Source organism: Dromiciops gliroides, chromosome 5 (genome assembly GCF_019393635.1).
Source record: "Dromiciops gliroides isolate mDroGli1 chromosome 5, mDroGli1.pri, whole genome shotgun sequence".
NCBI lineage: Eukaryota > Metazoa > Chordata > Mammalia > Microbiotheria > Microbiotheriidae > Dromiciops > Dromiciops gliroides.
This window is the reverse complement of record NC_057865.1, coordinates 175,846,316-175,865,874: the sequence shown is the minus strand read 5'-3', so window position 1 is coordinate 175,865,874 and position 19,559 is coordinate 175,846,316. Positions and strand designations below refer to the sequence as shown.

The 19,559-nt window shown below is 41.6% G+C and overlaps 2 protein-coding genes and 1 long non-coding RNA gene across 4 annotated transcripts in view; 2 read left to right on the top strand and 1 right to left on the bottom strand.

The window, feature by feature from the left end:
* Positions 1–1,599: 1,599 nt before the first annotated feature.
* Positions 1,600–6,197, bottom strand: BHLHE41 (basic helix-loop-helix family member e41). Its single transcript, XM_043966441.1, has 5 exons — positions 6,056–6,197; positions 5,860–5,923; positions 5,447–5,554; positions 5,024–5,135; positions 1,600–4,559 (listed from the first exon to the last, which is right to left on the bottom strand). Exons 1-5 carry the CDS (start codon positions 6,115–6,117, stop codon positions 3,373–3,375), a joined length of 1,533 nt encoding a protein of 510 aa, XP_043822376.1. The 5' UTR covers positions 6,118–6,197; the 3' UTR covers positions 1,600–3,372.
* Positions 3,354–6,062, top strand: LOC122728177. 2 transcript variants are annotated; one of them, XR_006353246.1, is made up of 3 exons: positions 3,354–3,471; positions 5,543–5,686; positions 5,892–6,062. It is a non-coding gene; the product is annotated as an uncharacterized LOC122728177 (long non-coding RNA). The 2 variants fall into 2 exon arrangements; XR_006353245.1 differs by lacking the exon at positions 3,354–3,471 and adding an exon at positions 4,334–4,470.
* A 471-nt stretch (positions 6,198–6,668) lies between the features above and the next one.
* The window catches only part of SSPN (sarcospan), a 184,463-nt gene continuing 171,572 nt past the window's right edge, over positions 6,669–19,559 (top strand). Inside the window, exons 1-2 of the mRNA XM_043966442.1 lie at positions 6,669–6,930; positions 14,097–14,187. Of these exons, the coding sequence (XP_043822377.1) occupies positions 14,164–14,187 (24 nt within the window). The 5' untranslated portion in view covers positions 6,669–6,930; positions 14,097–14,163. The remainder of the gene's footprint in view (positions 6,931–14,096; positions 14,188–19,559) is intronic.

Sequence of the window (19,559 nt, the reverse complement as noted above, 5' to 3'; positions counted from 1 at the left end):
TGGGGGGGGCAATGACGGTTGAGTGTCTTGCCCAGGGTCACACAGCTAGTAAGTGTCAAGTGTCTGAGATCGAATTTGAACTCAGGTCCTACTGAATCCAGGGCTGGTGCTTTATCCATGGCCCCTTCTGTGAACTGTAAATAAGACTCATCCTTACTTCACAAGGTTTTTGTGAGCAAATCATATTGCAAATTATAAATATTATATCAGTGTGAATTTCTACAATGCACTAGAACAGCTAGAGGTGCAATGGATAGAACACTGGACTTGGAATCCGGAACACTCATCTTCATGAGTTCACATCCAGCCTCACACATTTACTAGCTGTGTGACCATGCGCAAGTCATTTAACCCTGTTTGACTCAGTTTCCTCATATGTAAAATTACCTGGAGAAGGAAATGGCAAACTATTACAGTGTCTTTGCCAAGAAAACCCCACCTGGAGTCACAGAGAGTTGGAAATGGCTGAAACAACTCAATAACAAAATCATATGCTTTACTGAGGAACATCACTGAGTAGTGGACAAAGGGTCTTGATATCAAAAAGATCTGGGTTCAAGTTCTTCCTCTGATACAACCTGACTTTGACTATGGATTTAACCTCTCAGTGGCTTGAGGCTGTATAAACCTTGTATGTCTACAAGGCCAAAGCTATATAACACATAACTCCTAAGACTATGTTACACATACGAAATGCCTTCTACCTAGATATACTTGGAGTTTCACCACAGCAATAACCAACAGACACATACATGTTCTAAAATTCTACTTCTCTGCCTTACTGTGATGTGGTGTTTCGGAATTTTCTAAGTCTATGTCAGCAGGACAACTGGAAAGTTCCAAGGATGAACCCAACAACAAAACCAGACTAGTTCTGTTTGGAGAAATTCCTTACCAGATAACTGGCTACCAAATTTCTTTTTTTTGGTTAAAATAACTTATAAACAATTTACTAAGTAATGAACTACATCAGTGGATTGAGTACTTAACAGTGTTGAATATAGATCTTTTGAAGCATCATGGTTATATAAAACTATGAATTCTTAGAATGTTAGATTGGGATGGGACCTTGACATCACTTAATCCAGCATCCCTTTTACTGTGAGGAAACAGAGAGGCTCAGAAAAGTGAAATTACTTTACTTCATACAGCAAGTGGTAAAACAAGAGCCTTAGGCCAGGTCTCCTGATGACCAGTCTCATGATCTTTCTGGATTTATATGTAGTAGCAGATATTTGCATGTGTTCATGCGAATGAACTCCATGTGAATGAACTCCATGAATATAGGTTGTCTATTCAGTGTCAGACATCCATATGAAAATCCAATTAATCATCCAAATATCAGATAATTTATCATCACACAGACAACCAAGTGATTGATGAAAATTTCTACTTTTCATCTAGATGTGTCATTATCAGGTGGACACACACCCAGAAGATAATTTTAATAGAATAGAAAAGGATGCTAACAAGCAAACTTGAAGCAAAGTTGTATACCTGAAAAGTCATAATGACTTTTATTTGTGTAATTATATTAGTACTAGTTGTACATTCCTTATGATATATTAAGGTAGAATTTTTAATTATAAGACAACCTCATATTGCATATTAAATTTTTTATTACTCAGTAAGAATTTTAAAATCACAAAATAGTGTGGAAATATTTAAGTAATAGAATTTATGGAGTGCTGGAAAATACTGGATTATAAAGATCAAGTTTTAGTATGCCACATACTAAACTGTTCTAAAACAGCTGGTTTCTTGCAGACAGTATTTATTTTTTTAAAATAATTTAAGACAGCATAAGCTTGTACCAAGCATAAGCATTGTAACAAAGTGCAACTTTTCAGCAAATCCTCCCCAAAAGATAACTCAAAATATCATTAGCACATATTTTCTCTCTACAAAAATAGCATGTCAGACATTAATTGGATGTATTAACAACTATTTACATACAGCCAACTCGTAGGCTAGTAAGATTTAACGTTGTTTAAACACAGCGTTTGAGGCAAACAGTAGCAACAGCAGCAGCAAATGCACCAAACTGACTAAAAGACCCAGATATTTTCTTCACTTATAGTCAGACTGTTGTGTCTCACCTCTTACATAACATTCAAGTGAGATTTCTCACAGTGCTACCTTGGCAACAAACTAAAAATATCTAGACAAGGTCTTGGTTTAAACCTTATTTTTAAAAGCTTTCTTTGTGATAATCTAGTATCCGGTATGGTCTTCCAGAAAGGGAAATCATAGTAGCTGGAGATAGAAAGGCCTCATGGGGATTTATGCCACACCTTCATAGCATTTCCAATCAACACTGACTAGTTCAAATGTCTCTACCAGCATTGGATTGTATACAACCTAAAATTTAGGATCATTTTTAAAGGAATAGTAATTTTTTAGAATTTAGGTTTTTTGTTTTTAGTTCAGTGCACAGACTTTTTTTTAACAGCAAGATTAAAAAAACTCAGGAACATAATGATTTAAAACAACAACAATGTGGGTACAAATGCACTTGCCATATATATGTCTATCATGTCTAAGAGGAAATTAAGGTAAGTCAATTGATTCAAGGTCCATTTCTTAATAAAGTGCTAACAAATTGTAATTGTACTAAGGGTGCTTCTTGCTTTCTTCAACACACCTTCCCCAAAGTCAAGTGCAAGTCAAGAAGTGGAACCTAGAAACATTTTATATATATATATATATTATATATAAAACCACTTAAAACAAAGTGCAACATTTAATTTGGAGAGAAATTGTAGCTGTTTTTCTAAAAACAAAACTACCCAAACAACAGACAAATGTATGGATTCAATAAAGCTAAACATTATATACTGAATAGCAAATTAAGTCTAAAAGATCCTCATTCCCAGTTTGTGGAGACCCCCCTCAGGGTAAGCAGGAGCTATTTGGGAACAGATACAGTGGGTTAATTACCGGATGCTGTAATCTGGCTCCAAGCACCTTTTTGTCTTTTGAGTGTATGTCCTCTCTTTCAGATACTTCCACTACATTCCAGCAGATACTGCAGACCTTTCCAGAAGTGAAACTTTTCAGCTATGTTAGTCCTGCCTTACTCATGAACAATGTTCAACATTTTAAAACTGTCACAGTCCAAATGGAGGTAAAACTTAAATATTGTTGACTTTTTAAAGACAGTAAACAAAATAAAACAAAAATAAAAACACACCCACAGCTCAGGATCTTTACAGCAGCCTGGTGACGGGTGGGGGTGGGGGTAGGGGTAGTGGGCGGAGGACACACAGGAACTTGAAATTACGCAAACAAACAAAAAAGGGTATTTTTTAAGTATTACTGTTAATATTCTCATGATTAACCACCCATCCTTCCTGCGAAATGCCAAAGCTTTCAAGGGTTTTCCTTTCCAGGCTGGGAGGAATCCCCCTGAGAAGACGTCTCCAGGTCCGAACTCAGCCCAGGCTCTCTGGAGGAAGCTGCAAAGGGGAGGTGGGCGAGGGGGTGGAAGGGCAGAGGAAAGTGTTGGTGGGGGGCCGCAGGAGAAGCCAGCTCCGGAGGCAGGATGGTTGGAGCGGCAGCGCTCGCCTTCTCAGGAGGGGGCGAGAGCACCGAGGACAGGCAGGGGAAGGCAGCAGCGGCGGCGGCCGCAGCAGCCGCCGCCGCCGCAGCCTGGGCTGGAATGCCTGGGTAGAGCAGGGGGATGGGGGCTGCCGCAGCAGGGTACAGGTATTTTTCCAGGTTGCTCTTATCCAAGAAAGGCTGCATGTAAGCAGCTGCTGCTGAAGGCGAGATGAAGTAGAATGGTAGGCAGAAGGGGGCCGCCGCCGCCGCCGCCGCCGCCTGTTGCCCAAAGGGAGTCCCCCCGCCTCCCCCAAAGGCCACCAGGGAGCTGAGCAGTGCGGCGTCGGGTCTCAGCAGGGCAGCGGCCGGATTCGGCCCCAGCAGAGCTGCCGCTGCGCTGCCTCCAGGACTGCTGCTCTCGCCGCAATCCAATTTCATCCTCTTGGGCTCTGGGGAGTCTTCCCCAAGAGGCTCCTGCTTAATGGTGACACGACTTCCCCCAGGGGCATGGTATTTCTCTCGGTCTGGCCTGGCCTCGCCCTCCCCACCATAGCCGCTGTCAGTGTCCGTGTCATTCTCCCCAGCGAGTTCAGTGCTAGGTTGAGTCCTCTGGATCACAGGGACGCAGTTTGTCTGGGGCTCCAGCTTCTGCACGGTGCGATCCTGAGAGGCGTTCACAGACAAGAAGGAGGAGGGGGGAGTTGCGATGGAAGAGGAGGAGGAGGAGGAGGAGGAGGAGGAAGAAGAAGTGGTGGTAGTGGTGGTGGAGGAGGAGGAGGAGGAGGAGGAAGTGTTTCCTTTGCTCACAGGGACCTGTTGAGTCAACAGCTGGGGGCTGGGTAAGAACTGAGTGGAAACGGAGTGCAAGTGGTTGATAAGCTGGGCACATCTCTGCTCCCTGGGCGTCCAGCTTTCAAACCGGGAAAGGTATTGCATGACTTCTTTGGCGCATGTTTGAAATCCCGAATGGAAAGAATCCAAGTCGGCCTGAATGGGAGATTTCATAGATCGCTCCCCTAGGATAAGGAAGAGGATCGGAAGGGGAGGTGGTGGGTGAGGGGAGAAAAATGGCAGAAAAGAAAAACACTAACGTTAAAGCATCTGGCTATCACGTGGGTACTGGGCATTGACTAATGTGTTATAAGTCTGTCTTCAATAATCAATAACCTCACAGGTCCACCAGTTGCTATGGTATTGGGGGGGGGCAGCAGAGGTGTTATTGCTCTGGGATAAAGAGACAAATCAGGGTGAAGCTTGGACCAATACTTAAAATAAAAATCTGCCTCCTGGGAATCTCGAAATCTTTAATAATGTTTAAGAAAACCATAACTTCTAGTGAACAAGTTACTCTTAAAAAAAAAAGTAAGCCTGATATCCCACAGAGAAAAAAACAAACAACCCCCCCCAACCCTTCATAATTGCACCTCTATGGGCTAAGGGCAAATAAATTCCTGTGTTGGCATTCCTCAAAGTGACTTACCATTTTGTAAAGCAATTATCTTCTGATGCTGCTGCTCTGTCAAGGCTGTCAACGCTTTTAAATGTTTCAAAGTTAATTCCAAAACTACTGCTTTCTCCAGATGCCCTAGAGTCTGCAGTGGAGCAAAGAAGAAAGGGGCTCATGGTTATTTAACAAAATACATTTGGCTCCAATGGGTTTCCATTCATCATTGGAACTTAAACTCCCCTTGAAAGTAGTATTTTTAACCTGGCTTACTTATAGAAGGCAGGTTAAAAATGATTGTGTGTGTGAGCATACATCATTCAGCTGACTTTGTGGTAAACTCTAACAATACAACATAAGTTGCTGTCAGACATCAAATATTTACATTTATTCTTAAATCTGGAGGAGTTTCTTTACAAGGTTGTTACAAATCACCACAGTGTAGAAAAGGAATCTTACCGTCAATTTCAGATGTTCTGGCAATAAGTCTTTAAGCTGAGCAATGCATTCATTAATTCTGTCTCGTCTTTTCTTTTCTATCAATCTGTGTGGTAGTTTGTAGGTCTCCTTAATATGGGAAAATTGAGGAAGAAAAAAAGATCAACACTCTATTCAATCCACCAAGAACACATACTGTATGACAAGGCAAACCAGATACCTCTTTCTACTGGTCTGTACTGAACTGCAATTAAAATGCAGGTATAGTGTTCAACCTTCCCTTATGCAAGTTATCCCTCAAGCTACTTAAAATACATAGTTAGGAGAAGGCAAAAGGTTGAAGTATTGTTGCAGTGTAATGCTTTGCTTTGAAGTAAAGGACCCTAATTAACTATCCAGGCAGGTTATGAAGATCATCAGAAACTTATTCTTACCTTGCTTTCGTCTCTCTTCATTCCCCTTTTAGGTTTACACATATACAAGGATGAATAGTCCAGTCTGCAAAACAGAAATAAGCATCAAATACCAATTCTGGGAGAATCTTTGCTCTCTCCGGCTTCTCACCACTTTCTGGAGAAGAGAAGAAAACAGAAGGCGAGACAGATATTCGTAAGGGTGCGTGCACCTTACCCTATAAAATCTCTATGTTCCATTAACTGTCTCTCTTGCAAACGAGAGATTCCTTCGTCCATGTTTGGCAACAGCTGCTGGTTTCTTTTTTGTTGCAATTTTGGGGGTTTCGTTTTCTAATTTGCGGGACGGTGCTCTTGGGAGATCTTGGGGGAAATCTGTGCGCCTCCAGCTCTCCCTCTCCCTCTCCAGTGCAGCAGTGTTTAAAGTGTGAAGCAGTTGGTCTCCCTCTAGCCTGAGTCAAACCTCTCTCTCTCTCTCTCTCTCTCTCTCTCTCTCTCTCTCTCTCTCTCTCTCTCTCTCTCTCTCTCTCTCTCTCTCTCTCTCTCTCCCTCCCTCTCTCCCTCACACACACACGCGCGCGCGCGCACACACACACACACACACACACACACACACACACACACACACACACACGGCTGGTAGTTTGCACTCGCTCTGTTCAGTGTTTGGCCACAGGGCACGCGCGTCGCCAGCCAGACCAGCACCCAGCTCACGTGCGGAACGTACCATCCGCGGTCCAGACTGGGGGGAGGGGGGAAGCAAGGAGGGGGAGGAAGGGCAAGAAAGAGATGAGGAAGGAGGGGAAAACTGTAGAGGGAAGGAGGGCGAGGAGAGACCGAGGGAAGAGGTTGGGGAACCTGATTAGGGCCACCAGAAAAGAAAATGAACTTTGTCCAAGCTAGTCGCCTTCTAAAAGACGGGGAGGTGAAGGCAGGAGGAGGCGGGTGGAGGATGGGGTGCGGGGGAGCCAGGGTTTCCTCCCGCACGGAAATACGACTCCTTGGGCCCGTCATTACGGTGCATTAACTTGGCCTGGGCTGTTCCACCTCCTGCTCTGCTCTACTGGACCTAAGAACAAGAATTGGCAAAGGGTAAACTCCGATCCCGAAGGGGATTTTTAAGAATTGTTTGCTCAAAGCCCAGTGGTGGCGGTGGTGGAGGAAGGGGAAGGCGAGGGGAGACCCTTTGGCTCCAGGGGGGGTCTCAGCTGCCAGAGGAACCATTTGTAATCTGTTCCCTTTAGAAATAAAGAATAATAATTAACATTGTAGTCACAGGGTCCTAATGTCGTAATCCAAATGTCTTTCCGCAATATCGTGTCCCCATGCCACCTAAACTTCCCCTAGCATCCGGGATTGCGGAGTCCCTAATCACGACAGCCAATGAGGCCAGGCGGTTTTAGTCCCTTTTCTGTTTTTAGTTCCCTGGAGAACACAGGGGGGAAGGGAGGGAAAACTGGAGGTTGCCACCGAGAGGGAATACACCACGGAAGAACTGCAGAATTAATAATTCCCCATCTAAACTCTGCTGCCTTTCAGGGCTTGGGATGTCGTTATGTGCCTCAGCCCTTCTCCTCCCCCTTCTCCTCATGAACACTGGAAGTGTGCACAGCCCACGTTTTACAACCTCTGGCACCTAAAAAGCCTCTTTCCTTAAGCCTGTCTCAAACTGGTACAAGCACAGGGAGAGCAACGTGATCCGAGCGGCTGCTGCCACATCACTGTACTGGGAGCCTGTGCTGGGCTCGCCTCCGCGGCCGCCGCGGCCGCGGCCGCCGCCGCCGTTGCCGCTGCCGCTCCTGCTGCCGCCGCCTCCTCTGCTGTACTCCAGAGAGAGGGAAAAAAAGAAAGCCTAGAGCATCGAAGCGCAAGCCGGATTACCTTTTCCCTAGAGCGATCCCCGGGAAAATGACTCACTGCTAGTGAAAGTAACCAGGGATTTGCGTTTAGTTGCGCATTACCTATGCCTCCGCGTGCAGCGCACCGGCAATTGGGAAGGGGGCAAGCAGGACATCTCGGAGTTGGGGAAGGGGCGGGGGCGGTCTCCAAACCGAAGTCCCCCTGCTGTGACTACTGAGGCCAGTAAGTGAGAGCTAGTCAAGGATTCATCCTTCCAGCTTCCAGTGTAATGTTTACATTCTCCCCAAGGCGATCTCCAAAGAAATTAATCATTGCCAGGGAATCAGGATGAAATCTAGTGTAGGAGCAAGTGGAAGAAGCTGCTTTTCCTACGTCCCGACCCTGCTCTCTGTTTATGCGCTCCAGGGACAAGATCTGGGTCGCAGGGAGCAGCGTCTGGATGGAAATCACGTGCCTGCAGCAACTTATTCTTTTTTTCACCTCAAGGAGCCGCCGCTGCCATCCAAGCAGCCTGTCCTGCTGCTGCAGTCACCTAAGCTCAGTGAAGAAGAAACCAGATGGTTTGATAGGACTGCAACCAAGGCTCATCCTTGGTCTGAGAAAATTCCCTTATGGAGCCAATCAATGTCTTAAGGTGGTTTTTAATTGAGGTTTCATCAGAAACACACACACAGAGCTATAGTTGAGAAACGGCTTTTAACCCATTTATTCACCCGCCCTGCTCAATTCTCTCCCCCCACCCCCAAATCCTAGGTGGTTTGGTGATAAATTATATTTCGGTGTAGAGAGCAACTTGGGACTTCAATTAGTATTCTTTTGTCATGTCAATTCACTACGCAGTAAGAGAAAATGGAGTGTTGCATAAATTTTCCTTACCAAAAAAATCACTGGTAAAGCCTTTTAAGGCAAATAGGATCTTTTATGTATTTCTGAATTAATTCAAAGGTTGAGGTTAGAGAGCACTGTGAATTTATGTTTGGAAAATTATTTCATGGACGTGATTCCCAGGATATATAGTGAAAATAAAATAAGAACTGCATTAATGAATCATTTTCTTGAATGGAACAGCCAAATCCATAAATATAAATGTCCATAGTAAGGCACAATGTAAAGAAATGAAAGTTGTGCGTTTTTTTCTGGGGGGGAGGAGAGTTGTGTGTTTTTTAAAGGCTGAAGTAATACGCATGAGTTAAGCCAATAGAGATGTTGAGGAGAGAATTAACAATTGAGTACCTAAAGTGTTATATTCAGAAACTCATGGCTGCCCACAGGGCCTTTGGTCAGAAACCTCGGGGCGTTCACTCCTGCATCCCTCCTCGATCTCCTCCATCACTTTTGTGCCCTTATTCTGACGGTAAAAATGGTCCTTCTTTTATTTCTATCCCAAATTCTTCTTTTTTCCTTGTCCTCTTCCATTTATCCTCCCATGTTCCTGGTATTCAGCTGTTTCTGTGTTCTTTTTCTGAATGGGGAGAGAAGCAAATGAGCTGCTGAACTAACATCAGAAAGATGTAAATATAAGAAAATTATTAAAATATAGGAACAGATTCTTATGAACTTTAAGCTCTGAAGTTAAATGTCTTAAACAATCACTACCTCTTCGAATAGTTGGAATGATGAAAGTCATTGAACTTGGAATTGAAAGGGAAACCTCATTTTTACAGATTAGGAAACTGAGATGCATAAAGGTTAAATGACTTCTTCAGAGTGAATTAGTAATGGCAGAGCTAGAACTCTAACTTCTAATTTGCAGTCTGAGGTTCATAATAAAATGGAGAAAAGTTGTCTGATAAATGATGATCATTTGAAAGATATGTTGTAGAGGTAATTCAGTTAGGGGTTTCATCCAATTCCATTTCATAAAATGCCTACTGTGAGTAAGGCATAGGACATAAACAGATTTTAAAATGGCACTATGCCTGATCTATAGGAGCTTACACCTATTTAAAGAGAGAAGTTAAGACTTTTTGTAGTTTGTTGTTATGTTTAAGTAATTTTCAGTAATGTCTGATTCTTTGTGATTGAATTTGGCATTTGATTGGCAAAGATGCTGGAGTGGTTTTGCCAATTCCTTCTCTACCTCATTTTGCAGATGAGGAAACAGAGGGAAAAAGAGGCTAACAGGGTTAAGTGACTTGACCAGGGTCACAGGGCTGGTAAATTCCTAAGGCCAAATTTTAACTCTATCCACTGTGTCACCTAGCTGCCTGTCTTAGACTTACTACAGTTAAACACAATACAAGGTAGAATGCCATGGGTACAAAAGAGCTATCCAGGCAAAGTTCTCAAGGAATATTTGAAGAAGTAAAGAACACTGTCACCTTGGTGGTCTTCAGTAATGGTACATTCAAGAAGCAGCATATCAACTGAGCCTTGAAGTAAGAAAATGATTCTGAGAAGTAGAGATGAAGTGGAGTGAATTCCAGTCATGGCATGGGAGATATGTTTGGGGGAAAAACAGTAATCCAAATTTTCTGGAACTATCTTATGAAAGGGAATGAAGAGTGTAATAAGTTTGTATTTTATCCTTTCAATTTATCAATTTTATCCTATCAAGGGCCAGGCCACCTTGAGGGGATGGATAGTGACATCCTAAGTAATATGATAAACCAATTGGAGAATAGAAAGTCCAATTGAATACAATCCTCAATGCAATCAATAGTCAATTCTTGGGCTTGTTGACAACACAACCACAACTCTTATTCCTCATGTCCTCTAATGTGAAGTCTTTTAACCTTCCTTTTCTGAGAAGGGGCAGATATAACCTAAATTAACCTGTTCTGCCATTAGGCTATTTCTCCTTCACCCTCTAACTCTCACATCACCTCAAGACTGCAACAGGCACCACCCTTTCAATGTTGGGAGTGGGGACAGAATGAGGCATACAGAATGAGTCAGCATGGATGGGTTGTGACCTACATCAGAGATATTATTACATTATCTATTTCCTCAAACCCACCTATTTTCCAAGCCCTCCCATTATTTTCAAGGGTATATCTATCTTTAGTGATATAGATTTATATATCTCAGTGGCATCTTCAACTTTTCACAATGCCTGACTCCATATCCATACATCTTATCAGTTGCCAAATCTTTTTATGTGTACCCAGACATCTCTTCCCTCTGTATCCAATTTGTTCACAAAACTACCATCCTAGGTCAGACATTCTTTACCTTTTGTCTAGATTATCTTCCTATTTAGTCTCCCTGCTTTTAGTCTCTCCCCATTCCAGTTCATCTGCAACATAACTGTCACAGTGGTTTTCCTATATCACAGGTCTGACAATGCTACCCACCCCTATCCCCTGACCATACACACATTCAGTAAACTCTGGGGACTTCTTATTGCCATTAGGCTTAAATATTATTCCATCCTTAGCTTATTCTTCTAATTTCTGTGCAAGTTTTAAAAATGTATATAATTATTAGTATAGTAGTATAAACATACAATTTATAAAGAAGTAAATATACACATCTTAGGTTCCATGCTCAACAACTTTTTGATGATAGAGGTGCACATTTAAAAAAGTTTGGAGCCTACTGCTATTGATAATAGGGAGCTACATGAAGGCTTCTGTTCAGGATAGTGACATGACTGGACCTGTGCATTAGAAGATTGTTTTGACATCACAGTGGAAGATATACTCTGTGAGTCTATACACACCATCTCTGTTAGGTTAATAAAACTTAAACTGACATGAAGGTTAACAATAAGATTACATTTCCCCCAGGCTAAAGGTTGTTTAATTGAGAACTGAAATATCCATCTTTGAGGGTCTTTAAAATATGTAAATTCTTTATCAATTCAGGATGGCTTAAAGGCAGGCCTGCTGAAAGCAAAGGGGTTACAAAATGAGCTCCTGCTAGCCTACAATTATATAACTGTGTGATGCTTTGCTTTTGATTAAAAATTCTCAGCTTCACTCTTTTAATAATTGAGAGAAAATGGTTTCCACTGTTTTTCTATGGTTAAGTAGTGAAATTACTACCTAAGAAGAATCTAATTAAAGGGAATCTTTTGCCCCAAGTGTCTCTACCCCACCCCCAACCTGTGTATTCCTCTAAATCACACAATCGTTATACTTATCCTGCAACGTTTGGAAGAATCTATCTTGTTTTATTGTTAAATCTTAGATTCTCAAATGAGCAGAGAATGGCTAAGTTACTGGAACTCTTAGGGCTGCTTTTTTTTTTCTTTCTGTGGTTTTACCAATTTTCCTGGAGAGTGGATTTAGGACTTGTGTCCAGACCTGAACTACCAAAGCAGCCTTAGAAGTACCCAAGCCGGGGCAGCTAGGTGGCACAGTGGATAGAGCACTGGCCCTGGATTCAGGAGGACCTGAGTTCAGATCCAGCCTCAGACACTTAACACTTACTGGCTGTGTGACCCTGGGCAAGTCACTTAACCCCAATTGCCTCACCAAAAAAAAAAAAAAGTACCCAAGCCTCGGGCCAGCCCAACTGTTTGAGCTATGGTCTGCTATACCAACACTATATGATGGACATCCAGGGAAAAAATACTATGAAGTGAAGTACACCCAGGTGGTACTATTTTATTCTTATTAAGTATGAAGCTTGGAGTTACAGTGATTCCTATTAGTATGTATTTATCATTCTTAAATAGAGGAATATTGAGAAAACTTCATGAAAGTCTTTTTTAAAGTTGATCTTTGGTGTTTAACTCAAAGCATGGATAGAAATAAAAACAGACAAAGATCAGGGATTGTTGAACTCTGCTTCATTATAGACGAAAAGAATAGTCATGAAAACATGGTCCCAGTCACTTTTTTGTCCATTGCCTCTTGTCTCTCCTTGGATCTCCTTGTCTTTCTCAAGAACCACTGTACTGGGGTGGGAGGACTCTTGTCATCAGAAGCACCAGACAAAGAAGGATGCTTGATGGAAGGGGGAGGAGCAGAAAAGATCACCACAGTGTGGTTGTTTGTTGAAAGTGTTAGGTTAAAGTTCCAAAATAAGGGCTTCAGTACCCCCCACCCTATTGTATAATCAACAAAATGGCAAAACAGTGTAGACTTCTTTGATTTGTAGAAGTCTTTGCAAAAACTGCTAATAATTATGCTTTGGTAGCTTTGACAGAATAATACTTTATACTTAGCTTTATAGTAGTCTGCAAATATTTTGTATATGTATTAATCATCACATAATAACAGGGGTTTGTATGAAACATATTATTTTATAATTTACACTATTCAAATTCATAATGTAGACTGTAAGATCCTCAAGGGCAGGAACTATCTTTTGCCTCTTTTTGTATCCCCAGGGCTTGGCACAAGGTCTGGAGATGTTTACTGATTGATCTAAGCACAGGGTAAAAAAGAAATACAAAAATATTCCCTGATATCAAGGAGCAAATATGCTCCTTGGAGGAAATGGGGGAGACATGAAGGAAACAGCATGCAAACTATGTACATACAAGATATAGACAGGGTAAATTGAAGGTAATCTCAGAGGAAAGGCACTAACAGTGTGGGTTGAAGGGATGAGATCAATAAAATCTTTCCCCCAGGGAAATCCCTTATTAGACCCTGGAAGCTCGTTGACCAATAACTTCCTCCACAGCATCCCCAACAAGTGGTCATCCAGCCTTCACTCAAGTACATCTGGTAAGGAGGAACATATTACCTTCCAAAGCAGCCCATTTTGGATAGCTCTAATTGTCAGGAAGTTTTTCCTTTTTTGGAGCCTAAATATACAATGGATACATTACAGAGGTACAAAAAATATTAAATAACATCTGAATGAAAGGTCGTTAATAACAGAGGAAATCAGAAAGGACTTTATGGAGGATGTGCCATTTGAGTAAGGCTTTAAAGATAGGCATGAATTTAGTAGGGAGAGAGAGGCATAGAGAGAAGTGTGAGCATGGGCAAAGTAAGAGTCCCATATTATGCAATTAGCAGCAATGAGTAATCTATTCTCTAAACCAAGAGTTTATAACCTGGGGCCTGTCAACTTTTAAAAAATATTTTGACAATTATATCTCAATATAATGAGTTTCCTTTGTAATACTTTGCAATATACTTGTAAACATTATTTTGAGGAGTCCATAGGCTTCACCAAAAGGTATCCATAACATACAACAAAAGGATAAGAACCCTTGGGTTTAAGCATAGAGTTCATGTATAGCAGCAAAATGAGGCAGTGTTGTACAGTGGTTTTGGAGTCAGTCACCTGCTTAAATACATGGGGGATCCTGGGAAAGTCGCTTTAAGTCTCTGGGCCTTGGTTTCCTTCTCTGTAAAACAAGGGGGTTAGACTCCTTGACCCCCATGGGCCCTTTCAAGTTCAAATCTATGTGATAAACCTGGGAAGCAAGACTTAGGCAAGATAATGCAGGACTTTGAATGCTGACAAGAGTGATTTTTCTTGGCATATAGTTGGAAACCACTGAAGACTTGACCAGATTTATGCATAAGGGAGATTCTTCTATCAGCAACATCAGCAATGGATTTTGGAAGAGGAAGAAAGGTAAGACCTATCTGGAGGCTATTGGGATGGTTGAGCCAGGTGTAATGAGAGCTTGTCATAGGGTGTGACAAACAGACAACAGAGGAGAGAGATAGATGTGAGAGATATGGAGAGGTAGATTTGAAAGGGATTGGTGACTGATGGCATATAAAAGGTGAGAAAGAAGGAAGAGTTGAAAATAACCTCAAAGTTTCAAGTATGGGGGTAATAGTATATATTGAAGGTTTAAGGAAAGAGTTAGTTTAGGATATGGTGAACTTGTTTTGGTGGGATATCAAGATGGAAATGTTTTGTTAGCAGTTAGAGTTTATTATTACAATAGATTTAGAGGTGGAAGGAACATTGCATATCATCTATTCCACTTGTAAATACTGGGTATCCCACTGACTTAAGGCATTTCACTTCCATGCATTTCACTCTCCCAGGTTTTCTGGTAACCTAATAGAGCCTGGGGATATCTAGGCTCTATGCTCATGATCTTCACGAGGTATTTCCTCAAATGTACTGGGGTGGGTGCTTTGTACCCCATTTCTACTTATTCACTAATAGACAGATTAGATTTTATAAAGCAATATTTGCTTCAAAGGTATAAATCAAATATACAAACAGCTTAGCTCAGCTCCTATAGAGTACAATCCAAGTTCCAAGTTCTAAACACCCCTTGGGCAAGTATCCCAGGTCCCAAGGCTTCACTGCCAGGTTGGCTAAATGCAACATCTCTCCTGGAATCTTGCTTTTAAGATTGCCATGGATTGAACTCACTGGTCAAGTGGGGATCACTGCCAGTACCTGTAACTGAGAAGGACAAAATAAAATAGACATACCCCTAGAATGGGAGAAAGGATGCCCCCACCCCAATTCAGTTAATGGTACCCACACTGTGAGTGAACTGTGGTCCTTACTTTCTGGACACATCAAGAAAGACAGTATAGAGGAAAGAGCATGAGTCAGAAGGAGCAAGTATCTCAGTCTCACAGGCTCCAATTATGCAGCCAATCAAAGGAGGCTACCTCTGCCCACATGGGCATACTCCAAAGGGAAGCTGTCATCACATATTGTTTTACAGATGAGGAAACTGAGGTACATACAGAGTGATGACAAAGTCACACATATAACAAGTGGCAGATCTAGGATTTCAAACCTAGTTCCTTTGACTCTGGAAGTAGCATTCAATCAATGATACCAAAATGGGCTGCAAGTCTGAGGTTTGGGAAAGACAGGAGGATTAGAAATGTAGAGTTGGAAATCATATGCATTGAGATCAGAGTTAAAACCTTAAGGCTGAATGAGATTGCCCAGGGTGAAAGAAAAGAGAAGGTAAAGGACAGAAGCTTCGGGAGTACACATAATGAGAAGTAAATGATAAGCAAGTAGTCAAAAAAGAAGACATAAAAGAAGTAGGAGGGTATCTTGTAATTCAAAGGATCAAGAATTCTACAGTGGTAGGGATTGATCAATGGTGTCATTAAAAATATGAGTAACTACCAAACAGGCCATCTGACTTGGCAATTAGGAAATCAATAATAACATTTGAAAGAGTAGTATACACAAATAGTAAGGAGAGGATGGGACACTTCTAGTAGGTAACTTTTTCCTGTGGATTAGTAATGAAAGGAAAGCATAAGATGGGATGGTGACTGGAGGGGTTAAGTGAGGAGGTTTTGGGGGGGTTTTGTTTTGTTTTGTTTTAGGACTGGGAGATGTTATATTTGCAGGTACATGGGCAAGAACCAATAGAGGATTGATTTCATTGTTCTCACCATATAACAGGAACACAGGATGCTAAACATACAGGACAAAATTGAAAAATTTTGTCAGTCATGTAGCTTTTTTTTTTTTTAGTGAGGCAATTGGGGTTAAGTGACTTGCCTAGGGTCACACGGCTAGTAAGTGTTAAGTGTCTGAGGCCGGATTTGAACTCAGGTTCTCCTGACTCCAGGGCCGGTGCTCTATCCACTGCGCCACCTAGCTGCCCCAGTCACGTAGCTTTTAAAATTAATTTATACCAAAAAGCTGAACGAATCTTTGTATTGAATTCACTTCTGCAGAACAGATACTCAAGTGATGGATCCAGTTTTTACTGTGATTCTAGTAGCCACTAGTGTTTTTGATCCACTGATCAGTAGTCAAAGTGGCACAGTGGATAAAGCACTAGCCCTGGATTCAGGAGTACCTGAGTTCAAATTGGGCCTCAGACACTTAATGCTTACTAGCTGTGTGACCCTGGGCAAGTCACTTAACCCCAATTGCCTCACCAAAAGAAAAAAAGTAATTTCAATTTGGTTCCAAAAGGTTTGTCATGCCGGGGTGGGAGTGGGGATAAGCTCCCACTCTCTATAAAATGCTCCAATGGTGTGCGTCTCAAATAGCCTCTGACAACTGAAGCCCAACTCCTGGCCTTCTCGTGGCAGAACTGTTTCCACTAACAGGAGAAGGGGTGAAGGTGAGTAACTGGCACCTTAAAACCAGTCACTTTGGGCAGGTGGGGCTCGTTAGCCTTGGCAGGCAACCCTCCTAGGGGAAGGAACCCTGATTTTAAACCTCCACTGACTTGCGGCTATACCCATATATGGGAAAGGCTTTGGGAATTAACCCCGAGGAAAAATCAGGAGTCGGAGTCCCTTGGGTAGTTGGATGTTGGATATCACATCCCTCAGGCAACTCCTGCGGCAAGCGCTGGTGCCAAACTGTATTGGCTTTGCCTCTCCTTTGGATCCACCAATGTCGTGGAGAGGGAAGACCTGCTGCATGGGCAACAGCATGTTTTCCATATTGATCTGCCCAGGCCAGCGCCCTGGAGAGGATACTCCAGCTAATCCTTATGGGGGTAGATACAACAAGGGATGCGGCAGTTACTGGTTATAAGTCACTCAAGAGCTGTGGTTCCCACATCGGACTGCACAGCCACACTGTGGCCTGTGGCTCTTCAAGGCGCTGATCCATGGTCATCCATGACTGGTGGAGGCCTACTACTACTACTACATATAGTGAGACTAAGGTATTTTTCTGGTCCTCTTCTTCCTTCAGGAATTATGAGATGCCTTAGGGAGTTACCAAAGTTAGCTTTCAGTTTAGTAAGAAAAAATTAACCATAGTATATGTTGGAATATAAGAAAAATACAAGGAAAATTGGAACCTCCATTTCCCCAGTGTTTTTTAATGATATTTTAAAAAGGTTGATTTTAATTTTACTTATTTTTTTTCTTTGGTTTCTGATATGGGGTTGGGACATGTCAAGGAATTTAGTACTATTAAAATTTAAACTGACCTCCTAGCTAAAGGACAGACACACCTTGAGAAGTAAGGGAGATAAGCCCATTAGGCAAGGCTGCTGCCTGATTGGCTTCAGGGAACAGATATAACTCCAGAAGTCCTGATCACCACCTCATTCAAGGCTTTCTCCAACACCAAAGGGAACTTTCCATTGTCAGGTGGTCACCCCATCCACCATATATAAAAGTTTTTGCCTTTCTCCCGTTTGAGGAGAGGTAGGTATCTCAGAGAATCAAGTCTCTGAACCCTCTCCGCTTGAGAGAAGTCTTTGACCTCTCTCTTGGTTGTTTTCTCTAGTGCCTAAACAAAAGATTATTTTATTCTAATTTGATTTGTGTGCTAGAGGCTATAATTCTTTAAAAAGGAATACCTGAGAACTTACACCCCACCAATTTCTCCTGTGACAGTTTCCATATCACTTTCATTTTCAAATATCCTTCCCTCTCCTACTTAGCAGGACATATCTTATACCTAAGGGGGGGGGGGGAAGGTATCCTAGTCAAACTAACCAATTCATCCAATGAATCTAACCAAATATGCAATGTTCCAAACCTATAGTTTGCCACCCCAACAGATCCATTCTAGTTAGAGTTGTACCCAAAGCACATAATTTGCCAACATTTTAAAATTCCATTCATGAAAACACTATGAATTCTCTTTAATAGCTATCAAATTAGTAATTTTAAAAATTTTATGAAGAACTGTGCATAAAGGTATTTTTGTTGTTGTTGTTGTTTTTGTTTTTTGTGAGGCAATTGGGGTGAAGTGACTTGCCCAGGATCACACAGCTAGTAAATGTTAAGTGTCTGAGGTCAGATCTGAACTCAGGTACTCTTGACTCCAGGGCTGGTGCTCTATCCACTGCTCCACCTAGCTGCCCCTTAAAGTTTTTTTAAAGTAAGTATTATGTGCAATAAGCCATGAAACACAAAGTGAATTTCCTAAACTACAGAGAAAATATTTTGAAAGTGATCTCTTAAATGTACCTCAAGTTATAGAAGGTAAAATTCACTCTCATCTTAAATAAAATAATGGATCAAATAAAATGAATGTGAAATTCAATAATTAGCAGCAAAATTCTGGAGACAGCTCAGATTTGCACATGAGAGCCCATTATTAAATTTTCAGTGTGAAAATTTACATGTTGAAAATGGGAAAGTACTACATAAGGGTTGATTTGTTGTTTTGGTTGAATATCTAGACTGAATAAAGTGATAGAGAAAATGTTAATATTTCAGATTAAATTTAAAAGTTGGTTACACATACTTTTTTGAGAGCTTGTTATTAAACATTTACCAGCACACTTCTGCAAGGGACTTAATTTTTTAGAGGAGTCCTTCACACAGAACCTGTATCTACACAAACTTAACCACCAGCAAATTGCAAACATATTAAAGGAGAGAATGTTTCCTGATATTTCACAGGGGTATCAACCTTAGTTGGTATGTAGATGCTTTTGCAAAAGAACAAAAACTTTGGAAGGAGAAACAAAAGTGATTTTTCATTGTATTATACTAGAGATGACTTATAGAGGAGAAAGGTAAGGAGTTTAGGAAACAGATCACATATTCGGTATAGAGACATGATGGCAGTTATCCAGCCATCTCTTGGATTTTTTTTTTCATTTTGGCAGAAACAGCCTTTTAAAATTGCTTTAATGATAGCTTCATGCTTCAAAATGTGGAGGCACCACTAAGGGAAAATTCTCTTCAGGCTCTGATTATCAGTAATGGAAACCTGCCAGGGAAGTGACCACTCCCTTCAAGAATTTGTGACAAAGAAGAATGGGAAGGCTGTGAAAAAGTTAAATGTTAGATTTTGGGAAAGGAGATTTCAAAGGTTCTACAGAAAGTATAGGTTGTATCTCATGAACTAAATCTCTACAGAGAAAGTCAGTCCAAGAGGCTCAAGAAACTCTTTATTTTTTTTTTTTTTAGTGAGGCAATTGGGGTTAAGTGACTTGCCCAGGGTCACACAGCTAGTAAGTGTTAAGTGTCTGAGGCTGGATTTGAACTCAGGTACTCCTGACTCCAGGGCCGGTGCTCTATCTACTGCGCCACCTAGCTGCCCCTCAAGAAACTCTTAAGAATGAAATTCTT

Excerpts from the sequence above, each read along its gene's own strand:
- BHLHE41 (XM_043966441.1), bottom strand. The coding sequence starts at position 6,117 with ATGGACGAAGGAATCTCTCGTTTGCAAGAGAGACAGTTAATGGAACAT. Across the intron at positions 5,924-6,055 it reads GAACATAGAGATTTTATAGG|ACTGGACTATTCATCCTTGT; the intron begins GTAAGGTGCACG and ends TCTGTTTTGCAG. Across the intron at positions 5,555-5,859 it reads TGAAGAGAGACGAAAGCAAG|GAGACCTACAAACTACCACA; the intron begins GTAAGAATAAGT and ends TCCCATATTAAG.